General features: G+C 38.4%; 2 protein-coding genes across 2 annotated transcripts; one reads left to right on the top strand and one right to left on the bottom strand.

Moving 5' to 3' along the window:
- Positions 1-54: 54 nt before the first annotated feature.
- On the bottom strand, positions 55-6380 carry endou (endonuclease, polyU-specific). The gene is made up of 7 exons (XM_072683072.1): positions 6248-6380; positions 3365-3533; positions 2852-3057; positions 1467-1580; positions 1244-1350; positions 395-537; positions 55-275 (listed from the first exon to the last, which is right to left on the bottom strand). Exons 1-7 carry the CDS (start codon positions 6312-6314, stop codon positions 161-163), a joined length of 921 nt encoding a protein of 306 aa, XP_072539173.1. The 5' UTR covers positions 6315-6380; the 3' UTR covers positions 55-160.
- Positions 6381-7938: 1558 nt separating this feature from the next.
- tsfm (Ts translation elongation factor, mitochondrial) lies at positions 7939-11427 on the top strand. The gene is made up of 6 exons (XM_072683071.1): positions 7939-8017; positions 8210-8347; positions 8433-8561; positions 10084-10200; positions 10309-10390; positions 10569-11427. Exons 1-6 carry the CDS (start codon positions 7970-7972, stop codon positions 10961-10963), a joined length of 909 nt encoding a protein of 302 aa, XP_072539172.1. The 5' UTR covers positions 7939-7969; the 3' UTR covers positions 10964-11427.
- The last annotated feature ends 498 nt before the right edge of the window (positions 11428-11925 follow it).

The raw sequence follows: 11925 nt of genomic DNA, 5'->3' as shown, positions 1-11925 counted from the left end.
AAAGGTGTTAGTAATCTAAGAGAACATAATTTACACTCTACAAAAAACAAGATATTTTTGCTTTAGTTAAGTTTTATTTAATGTATACTTGAAGTAGAATTAATAATTGGCATTAATAATGCTTTAGTAATTAAGAAAAGGACTCGTATGCTGGATTTGATCATGATGTGGCAGGATAGGCAGATGCAATGTATTTCTTTCCATCCCCGTAAGTAGTCTTATCCCAGGTGTAGGTCTGTATATTCAGCTGCTTTCCTCCTAAACTCAGGCGACATCTGGAAATACAGATCACAATGCTGTAATTCTACACATGATTACACAACTGAAAACATGGACAAATGAGTGTGTGGTATATGGTACAGGCAAGGAGGCACAGGTGCCTGTGGTGACTTACAGTTTGCCAGGGCGAGTAATGTAACAGAGTGTGTAGACAGCCAGGTCAAACTCTGGGCTGCAGCCGATGATGGAGGAGCCGACCTGCTTATAGTAACCGTCCCACATAAACTGCATCCCCAGGACATCAGGATAAGATAACCACTGATAGGCAGGGAAAAGAAAGAACCAGTATACAGGTGGAAGCGTTTGTGATTAATTAGCATGATGCTGACTATTGTTCACTGACCAGTAAAAGTTTTTTAGTCACCATTTTGAAAGTATTCTGTGTCGATGCAGCTCTGTATTCAACTCGGATTACCATAGTTTTTAGTCTCTTTCGTTTATAGGTAACAGTAATTTAGCTGTGTGTAGTGTTGATTTTCTATCCTCTAAAGTTTACATTGGCCATGCAGGTAGCAGGAATGGATTAATCCGGCCTTGTTAGGACTGTAAAATGTCATGCAGTGCACTTTCTGCTTTACTTTAGTGGTATCCTCCCACTTTGCTTCAGCTTCTTTAGTTCAATTGCTTTCAATGCTACTAAAGATTACAAAAGTAAGCATTTCTGCTGCTTTCACTGAACCGCTTATTCAAACAGTACCTCTAAAATGGCACTACGGTGGCGTTACACACAGTAAACGTGACTGACAAAGATCAATAAATTGCATTTCTTCAGCTAAATAAGCCATGTAGCTGCAGCACAACTCTAAACTTTGGGCATCAGTGATCGGCTAGATTTGTGTTAAAGGAGGAAACTATGTCAGTTTGAATAATAACTGAATTGCTGGCTTGCCATTTCAGGCTTTAAACTAATTTAAGTGGAAATAAAAGAGCACTCTGACAACAGTATGTGCAGGTGAAAACTCACAGGGCCGTCAAAGCTGTGGCTGTAATAATTCAGCTGCCCATTCTTCTCTAAGAGGTAAAACCTCACCCAGTTATGGAAACCAGACACTTTACTGCTCTTGATCTCCCCTGTATGTCAAGTAACACACACACAGATACCGCTCACAACATGCAAGCTCTAGTAGAAGAATGCAATACAAAAACTTACATTAGGACATTCACAGCAAAACTATGTGTGGACTGACCTAAAAAGATGTGCTCAAAGCCACTGGAGTCCAACTTGCCACTGCTGCGTGAGTAAAGGCCAAACCACATCATCTTTAGATCTTCCAGAAATTCCTGCCAAGAGCTGTAATACCCTGATATACAAAACAGCACATACATAAACACACACAGCCATGTACAGATAATGCTTATAATGCAATACTTGTCCAAAGCATTTTACAAGGTCAGTCACAACATCCTGCTACAAAAGTTACAATACTATGGTTTTCAAAATGTGGTGTTAGAATAGTTAACATATTACTGTCACATAGACAACAGTGTGTTTTTGGCAAAGCTCTTGCTCCAGTCTAAAGAATGGAAATTGTGGAATTCATCAAGGGTCAGTACTGGGACCCTTATTGTTGTTTTTAATATACATATTTTAAGAGACCATTTTTATCAAACAAATTATTCCTTTATATATATATATTACTACATTTATTGATGTATTGGCTTATTTATGACAAGTGGGTGGATGGAAACCTATTTAATTGTTGTCTAATAAAATATTTTAAAATATTGGTCTCATCAGAAGAATAGAATGTATTTTGCCACAAAAAGTCTTAACTCTTAACTTGTATTATACTTTGATTTATCCTTCCTCTTCTATTGTGACATTATGTGGATTAGTGCTTACAAAAGAAGCATCAGGTGTTTCTATGTTTCTCTTCAGAAGTTTTGTTAGAATAGTTAATCAGCTAATTATTGTGCAACTTCTGTCTACTTTTTCTAAACCAGTGAAGTGTGTAGGAAATTAACCACTTTCAAATGTCAGTTTATTTTCTCATTTACTCACAATCTTCTTTCTGGCTGTTCATCAGTACTTCACATGCTGCTGTCTTTAGGATGTCAAGTAGACTGTTTACACTTTCTCATCAAAGACCTTCAATTTGGAACTATCTACCACATCATCTTAGGCTTTTTTACTTGCCATGCACATTCTCCCTTGTTTGTTCTCTTTTCACTTGTTTACTATACCGTCTTGTGCAAATAATAATAACAAATTAAATGAATAAAAGCTAACAGCTAGCTGTTATTGGAGTTCTGAGAGGGAGAAACTAGAGAAAGGAGGTCCCCATACAGTTTCATTCAGTTATAAAGGCCATTTTTATCCTACAATTTTCTTGCAACATTCACCAAGGTTCCACCAAGGGGTATTGTGTGTTGTCTATGTCATGATTTATTTTCAAATGACATTTTCATTACTGTTAAGACTGAAATATGTAAATTACTGTTGTTTTTGCTGGCTGCCCTGTGCTGGGCTTTGTGTGTTTGTTTGGTTTTTTTTTAGCTGCTTAGTTTTCATATATTTGCATAATACATCAGATTCTTGCAAAAACAAAAAACTATCAAGGAGTTTAAAAACCTTTAGTGTAGAGGAAGGAGTACAGCTCCCTTCCCAACTCTGTGTTCTTCATGGTTTCTTCAAGGAAGTTCTCCTGCTCCTGTACCTCCACTGAGCTCACAATCTCTGACACCCCTGTGTTCCTCTCATAGTTATCCAACAAAGCAATGAAGGCTTTGTAGGTTGGCTTAGAGAACAGGGAGTCTTCATTCACACGACTAAACAAACTGGAGGACAAAGAAACAGAAGGATAAAGGCAGAATGAGAAAATAGCATCGAACAAAATGATACAAAACTCATCAAAAGTGACTGAAAAAACATCCATGTTTTCATGATTTCATCTAGTGTTTAAATTGAACACTTTTCCTAAGCAGTTGAATGGGGTAATTTGGCAGCTGTAATAATCATGGTGTGTTTCCGAATCCTGGAGAAAACATCCAACAAAGATAACAAAGTTGGCTTTGTAGCCTCCCAGTGCAACTTCAGACTCAAAACTAAATTCTTTTCATTCATTCAGTGTGTGTGTACTCTTACGGCAGTGGTGCAAGGTCTTGTTTTGCGCTGGTCTCAGAGTCAGATATGAGGGTCTGAGGGTTGATGACAACTTCAAAGGCGGAGGCTTTGTTTGAGTCCAGAACGTACAGAGCCTCAGAAACAGTCCGGATCTCAGAGTCTGACACTCGACTACTGATCCCTGCAGGGTCTGAAAAGACACACACAGATTGGGACAGAAATCAAGGACACAGAGTTTAACCCATTAAACTACAGGCTCATTATTCAGTTGTCAGTCTGAAGGCTTATTATTCAGTAAGTACATTAAGCAATTCAGCTAAGGAACATTAGCACCTTGCTTAAGGACTCTGGATTTTGCTTAATCCTATTCAAAAACATTCATTATATTGCTTTAAGGTGCATTCAGGGAGGAAACTAGACCTTTTTATTTACTTGCATTAACTAAGCATTAACACTTAGAAAAATCATTTGTGATGTGCTATCTTTGAAGGATCTGTTGACATTTAATAGTAAATATTAGATTAAAATACTTTACCTTCAAGAGAGAAACTGACCTCTTAAGTCTATGCAGTAAAGTTTTATCACTATGGGAGACATTTGTTCCTTGCCATACACTAAGGTGCACCATATGGTGGCGATTCTGAAGGCCTGTGACTGACAGGGACCTTAAAAATATATTAATTGAGTATTTTGGCAGAATTATTAGAGATGTGGGGCCAAGTCTGATATCTTTACATGGGGCCCAAAATCCCTGGCAGTGCCCCTGTATATGTTCTGTATTGAGCTGACATCTACTCTGTCGTTTCCTATGGTGGAAACGTTTGTGCAGGAGAACAAGACTGTTGCAAAAGATCCAAGTGCGGAAGAGTTTCCTGGCCTGAGCTTGAGTTTTAAATATTATGGCAGAAACTAGTGACAGTGAGAAGTGGAGCGCAACTAGTGTGAATACAGTACAGAACCTGTGTCCTTAGTGACACATGACCCATGTCAGGTATTATCTCACTACAGAATGTGTTTAGGATTTTGTAGGTTTAATCTACTCCAAAAAAAAATAAAAAAGAAGATATTAATCCTAACCCTAACTTCAATCTAATTCCTAGAACTAATCCCTAACATTAAACAATAACATTAGCTTTTGAGAATAGTTTCAGTTTGAGCATCTGTGGATAATCTGTGTTAGCTCTCCAAAATGATGTATGACCAAAAATACTGCAGTACTTCTGTATACTTGTGCAGTATCTTTCATTAAATAATTTTTACAGATACTAAAGTAAATTAACTGTAGTGTTACTAGACTGTTGTCATAAGGCTAATGTAACAGTGCCATTTGGAGTTATTGGCAAACCCTGTGAGACTTGGACGCAAAATCACTTTTTTGGGGGGTCTTGATTGTTTTTCAAGCATGACAGTAAGACAGTGATGTCACTGCTTTGTGGAAAAATCTGGGTGGGACAGTGTGTGAAATCCAGCAGGTGGACACCAATGACCTTAATACTCTCACCCAATATAAAGTTGGCATCAGGGCCATGCTGATAACCGATAACAAATTTTATGATAAACCTCAAAATGAGTATATTCAAGCTTTCTTTCTGCACTCTCACAAAAATCACTCCTTGACCACTTGGGTATTTTTTTTCCATATGACCAATCATCAGTAATTTCACATGGCTATTCATTTCCCCGCTAGATGCACGGTCCTGTATAGTGGTGATTTTTGTAGGCTAAAACATTTAGGTTTGCATGTATGTGATTGCTGTTACACAAAAACTCCAAAATGGAACTTTACAGAAAAAGGAAAACAACTTTCAATGGAAGACAATGTGAAAAGATTTAACTCCAAGTCATTTTGAATCTTTTTGTTTTTCGGTCTGTTTATCATGAAAGTCTGACACAATGTTACAAACTGCCAGATTCAACTCATGTCAAAAGTGAAAAATGTCAAAAAATGGTGAAAGGTTTTTTGCAGGCCAGGAACAATATATATGAATTTAATACACATAATATTAAAGTATGTTAAATGAAATGGCTGTAGTATCTATGAAATCTAATATTGGTATAGGCTGGTACTCAGCTTTAGGGTACTTAACTAGGTTCTGCTGTCAAAAAAAATAAATAAAATGGATTAAGAATTTAACTGCCATTTTGTAAAACTAATGCCTTCAGCAGTGTATGTTATCTCAACATCCCTTGTCCTTGAGCAGCTGATAAAGTCACTGATCTTCAGTGGAAGTAAAAACTACAGAAAATACTGTTTAAACTTATCAGTCAAATATAATAGTGTGCAGTGGAAGAGTACAGAGCCAAACATATAGTTATTATAGCAATAATAAAACATCTACATTCTACATTAAAACATAGTCAAGTTAAATGAAAAAGTTCACTATTTTTTGGTTGAATGTTTTCTCTCTGGAAAATATAATCAAGTTAAAGTTATAATATTACATTTCAGTAATAATTTATTTTATGACATTTAATTTTATTTATTTAATTATTTTATATGAAATATTATTATTATTATTATTTTATTTATCATTATTTTAATTAAATTTATTTTTTGCTGAACTTATACTTATACAATACTTATACAAGTATTACAATACTTTCCCCCTCATTATATTACTCATAGATCTACTATATTATTGTCTATTATGTTTTCTTGTTCAGTGCTTTTCTTTATGCAGTTTTTTTAAATTAAAGTTATTATTAATGAGTCATACAAATAGAAGTGTGTGCCCACATAGATGCTCTTACAGTGTATTGGATAAAAAACTACAATAATAATAATAATAATAATAATAATAATAATAATAATAATAATACAAAAAATACCAACAAAGGTTACAGTAGTCTGAATAAGCAATGTCACTCACGCTATCTGGTAGACAGAAATATTTCTGAACTCACTGCTGTAACCCTGAGAGATCAGGGTGAGTGTGAACGTGAGAAGCACGGTGATCCTCATCTTCTTCATCACAGGCAGACGGTGACTGAGAAGCACACGCTAAAAATCCAGTGTCCAGTCTTTATACCAGCCTGGATTACCCTTCACACCTTAGAGACTCCTCCTAAATGTGTTACCATCCAATCGCAACAGCAGCTCTGAAAGTTCAGCAGTCCATGTGGAGCAGAAGGGCCTGCAGTATCTCCAACATGTGCTTATGTGTAGCCAGGAAGAAAGTGAGACTCGAAGAAAGCGAATTATAGGCAATTCTATTGTGATAGACTTTCATATCACTTTTTTTTACTTGCATTTCTCTCCAGCTCTGCTTTCTTCCCCTCAGACAGTCAGTTTCACATGGTTTAACCTGCTGTAAAGATTACTCTCTACAGGCAAGCACACAAGATTCAAGCAGGGTGTGCTTTTAAAAAGGGCTCCTGTAGTTCATGCAGAAGGTCGAAGAAAGCCACCTGGTGCTCTTCCCACTGAGACTGGAATAGAAAGCTTTTTTGATCTTATAGTGCTGAACAAAGAGAGGGCGGCCTGTGCAGATAACTCTCAACAGTTTTTCATAACAGTCAACACAGAGAAGGAACAACATGGTGGGCCAATTCCAATGTGTTTTACTATACTAGCAGTCTGTCTGTGTTTATCACTTTTACTGCTCCTGCAATAACACCATAAACTGACTAATGGCATTTGAAAGGGATTTTCCATCAATTTCAGCATGAACTTAACTTGAAATAAATGTTACATGGCTATGGCTAGGAAATTATATGAGTGCATTGTTTTGATGGTGGTAGTGGTATTATTATTATCATTATTATTAATTGTAGTAATAATAGTAATAGTAGCAGTGATATTATTGTAATCATCACCTCCATTAAATATATTCTGAATTGTGTGTGTAGGGGCGGCATGATGGCACAGCAGGTAGTGTTCCTGCTGCACACCTCAAAGGGCCTGGGCTTGCGGATTTGATCCTCATCCTCTTTGGTTTCTGTCTGTGAGCAGCTGGTGTGTTCTCCCTGCATCTGTGTGTTTCCTTTAACCTTCCAAAAACACATAGTAGGTACAAATTGGCTACATGGGGTAGCTTTGTTCTCAATGATTGTGGGTAGACTCTGAACTCACTGTGACCCTGACCGGCAAGAAGCAGACCCAGGTAAAAAAGATGGATAGATGGACTGTGTGTATTGACTTCTAGAAACAACTTTTCAGACACAGACATGTTAAAGCTAGGGTTAGTGTTAGAGTTAGAATTATATTAAAGTTGTTTTCCATTCAATGCATTTTTAAGAAATTAGAAATACTTTTTTTTACCTCCTCTGGGAGGCTTTTGAAAGCTTCAGTATCAAGATAAAAGCTTGGTATTATAAGTGATGGGATCTCCCATTGCTATAACACTCAACTCTGGCTGTGACAGGCACTAATTTAAAAAGTAAGTTAGTAAAACTGTTGATGAGTACACTAATAATATAGTGTTTCTTAACCCCCTGTTTCGAGTAGACTACTGCAGTAGAGACGGGACACAGCCTTGTAGGTACACGGTAGGTGCGCTCCTGTGCTGTAGGTGGTGCTCTGTAGTCTGGAGCTGTATCTGTACACACACGCTCACTGCAGAGTAAGGCCGGTGTCCTTTCGGCTTGCCGTAATCGGCGTGCTTCAATGACATTCCGGTAGCAGAGATGGCTGTGTCGACTTTATTTAGGTCTATCCGAGCAGAACTCTTTAAGGTAGGAGTGCTATTTAACGCAAAGTGTTCTTGTTGTTATACGCCGCCATTGAGCTCCCAGGCTGAAGTGGGAAGAAGGCTGGCCGCGCGCGCGCTGGCTGACATTGCCTCTCTGCACTACATTTTACTCGCTGTTCTGTTATTATCTTTAGAGAATAAAACTGCATTAAATGTCGCTCTGTGTTCCTCTCAGGTCACCTTTCAGAATCATGTTCGGTATTTGAACAGCGGGGCGGACAAAGCGCTGCTGTTAAAGCTGCGCAAAGCGACCGGCTACACGTTCATCAACTGCAAGAAGGCGCTGGAGAAGTTCAGCAACGACATTTCACAGGTGCGTAAAGAGCTTCGTCGAGTAATGAGATGTTTTTTTTTTTATTTGATATATTGGAGATATTTCATTTGCCACTCAATTGCAGGCGGAAACCTGGCTGCACGAACAGGCTCAGAAGGAGGGATGGAGCAAAGCGAGCAAGCTGGAGGGCAGGAAAGCTAAAGAGGGGCTGATTGGTGTGCTGAGGAATGACAATGCAGCAGTCATGGTGGAGGTCAGAATTCAGTACAGCTTCTTTAATCAACATCGCTGGAGGATAGCTTTATAGCTCACAGGATGATTTAACCCGTTTATTAAGTATTCTCAGTGCTTCTGAGGGCTTGATGTGAAATGCAACATTCCAGACAAACAGTGGTGATGGAAACCTGATGTCCAGAGAGTTTAACGCCTCTAAAAGCATCATCACAAAAAGCTGTTACATGAAACAGCCGGGGTCATGGAAGAGCTCCAAGAATGGTTCGGCTTGACCTGCCATCTCTTGGTGTATGTTATGTATTGTGGTTTCCATGCTGACCTTTGTATTTGGTAGCATCTAAGCTTGGAGGTATTTTAAGGGTATTTTCTGAGTAAACAGGGAATCACTTTTGTAAGTGGATGAGAGCATCTGCTAAATTTCCTAAATTGAAATGAAGACCATTTTGCAAAAAAAGTCAATCATTTTTGTGACCTAAGCCTTTAGCAGTTTAGTTCTGCCCACTTGTATTGAAGTCATAGACCTAGATACAAAACCGGGCAGCCAATCAAAACAGAGATGTGTATCAAGATGTGCATAATTATTAGGCATGTTCTTTTCCTCAGATAAGGATAAGGCCAAAAAGAGATTTAACTGACTTTAAAAATCAAAAAGTAAATAAAAATCTCCAAGAAATATGTGAAGACGTTTGAAAGGTTTTAAAGATTTGAGATGAGAGTGACTTTTGATGGACCAGGTGGATGGGCCTGTGGCTGGATCATTGATGTGCACAGAGATCCACTTCGCCAGCAAGGTGGAGGTGGGGTACTGGTATAGGCTGGTATCATTTAAGACGCGCTAGTTCAAACTTTTTAAGGTTGAAGATGGACTTAAACTCAACTCCCAAACCTACTGCCACTTTTAGAAGACGTTTTATTTAAGTACCCCATGCAAGTACTCCACTGCATGGCTAGCCAGTAAAGACCTAAACATCTAAACCCTATTGAGAACTTGAACGTGAGATTTATGGTGAAGGTGAACAGTACACCTCTCTGAACAGTGTCTGGGATACTGTGGTTCCTGCTGCACAGTTGATCATCAACAGACTCTGAATGGGAAAGCTTTTGACTAATTGAAAAGGGAATTGAACTGAATGAAGTTGTTTGTTTGTTTATTATTCCCACTTTAACAGATAAAACAGTGAGATGGGACATCACTTATTTTTTGTATTATTATAATAATTTTTATTTATTTATTGTTGTGTATTAACATTTTAGATTGACCTGCACTGTAGTTGGTCAATAATAAAATTAATCCTCAAAAATACAACAACCTAATAATTGTGCACACAGTGTAAAGGCAGAGTACCAAACTGCCAGTAAAATTGTAGTGGGTGAAGAGAGGTTGAATTATATTATAAAAGCACATGATTTCCATTAGCGAGGGGATATATTTGTCCCTTTAACAAGCTCTCGCTGAATCAGAGTGGATGTTACAGCGGACGAAACACTGGTGTGTCTCCGTCTCTTGTGTGTTGTAATGAAAACTGTCTCTTTGGGTTTAGGTAAACTGTGAGACTGACTTTGTGGCAAGGAATGAAAAGTTTCAGCAGCTGGTGCAGGACGTTGCTTTGGCTACAATGGCTCATCATTGCAGCAAGGCACAAAGTGGATATAGAAAGGTAAATTTAATCTTTTTAGCATCTGCATGTGTGAATGCCTAGCCTTATTTACATCATCCCTCACAAAACTAAAAAGAGCATGAAGAAGAACTGTTCTCTTTGTTACAGAGTCTGTTGTCTGCTGAAGACCTCGCTAAACTCAGTATGGTGGAGGGCCCCCTTTTGGTAGATCAGCTGGCCCTGACCATAGGTAAGAAAAACAGGGTGGATATGAAATAGGTCTAGTGCACCATCTGCATCTATATAGTGTGCAAATAACAGATTAACAATAAAATGAATATTAGGTGTGTCCCAAAGTCTAGGCTGCAGCTGAGATATGACCTTGTCACTGCCCCTCTCAGTTCCCCTTTTTTCCTCTTTCTTCGCAGGCCGATTGGGTGAGAACATCTCTGTAAAGCGTGCTGTGTCCATAGGTGTGCCCTCTGACTGGCACATTGGCTCATACGTGCATGCAGCAGTTACAGGGCAGAGCAGTTTGATGATGGGGCGCTATGGCTCGCTGGTTGTGTTCCAAGGTGGACCCGAGGAACAGATCGAGACTCTGGGCAAGAAGCTGGGACAGCATATAGTAGGGGAGGCTCCTGATACCCTTGGCACAATGGAGGATCTACCCTGTGGGGAATCTGAGACACGACTTTTACCTCAGACCTTCCTGCTAGAGCCCAATTACACTGTGGGACAGTACCTTACCCTGCATGACGCGCGTGTGCTTGACTTTGTACGTTACAAATGTGGTGAGAGCTCAACTCCAGAGGTGGAGTGAGCAGAGAACAAATCATGTTACACAAGGATGAGCACAGTCTGCTTGTATGTGGTCACACTCAGTTCTTAACATGTGGACCAGTCAAGAGAAAAACACTGAAAAGACTATTCCACCCATGCTAAGCCCAAAAGCAGGAGTCCAGTACCAAGTACCATTTATGAAAATCTTACTGTAATTGAAATATTTGGCCTACAGTCAAAAGAGAAATTAATAAAAATTAAATTGACATTGGAATGGATACTACACACACAGTTATGAATTTACATATTGCTCATATTTTCATTATCAAATGTGCGGAATTTATGAAAATTAAATAAAACATTTAATGTTTCAGATTTTCAGTGTGCTGAGATTTAGGAATACATATTTACAGGACTGCATTTTTTTCCTGCTCATTAAAAAGTTTCCAACTTTATTTGTGCATAAGAAAAATACATTATCTCTCCGTCGATGTTTTAATGGAATTTTATACCGAATTATTAAATGAATGGACCTTTTTCTTGTTTGCCACGAGATGTCGCTGTGACTACTGAACTCTTACATGACAAATGTGAAGTTCAATTCAACCATTCCTCACTTCCCCTAGACACTTAAACTTCAGTTTCTTGTTAGTGTCAGCATTACATGCTGAAATGGTGTGGTTTCTTGACGGTGAGCGTCGTAGGTTTAGGGCGCTAGGAAGGGCGTATTTAAATATGGTATTAAAAAGTGACATGGACATTCAATTAAGATTTAAACTGAGTTCTAGTCATTTGGACTGGATCAAGTGGAGGGGAAACTTAAGAGGTACTAAACTGAAATGAGACACATTAGGGAAGCACAGACATTCGTTGATGACCGAATGTGGATAGAGCAGCCAAAACCATACTGAACGCATTGTCATATATAAGGTTTACAGTTTGAGAAAGAACGTAATTATGTGTGAGATGAGTACTATAAACATTTTGTGGGATCATTTTGGT

Source organism: Salminus brasiliensis, chromosome 7, assembly GCF_030463535.1.
Source record: "Salminus brasiliensis chromosome 7, fSalBra1.hap2, whole genome shotgun sequence".
Lineage (NCBI taxonomy): Eukaryota > Metazoa > Chordata > Actinopteri > Characiformes > Bryconidae > Salminus > Salminus brasiliensis.
Note: the sequence above shows the minus strand (reverse complement) of the source record. Positions and strands in the feature narration are given on the sequence as shown.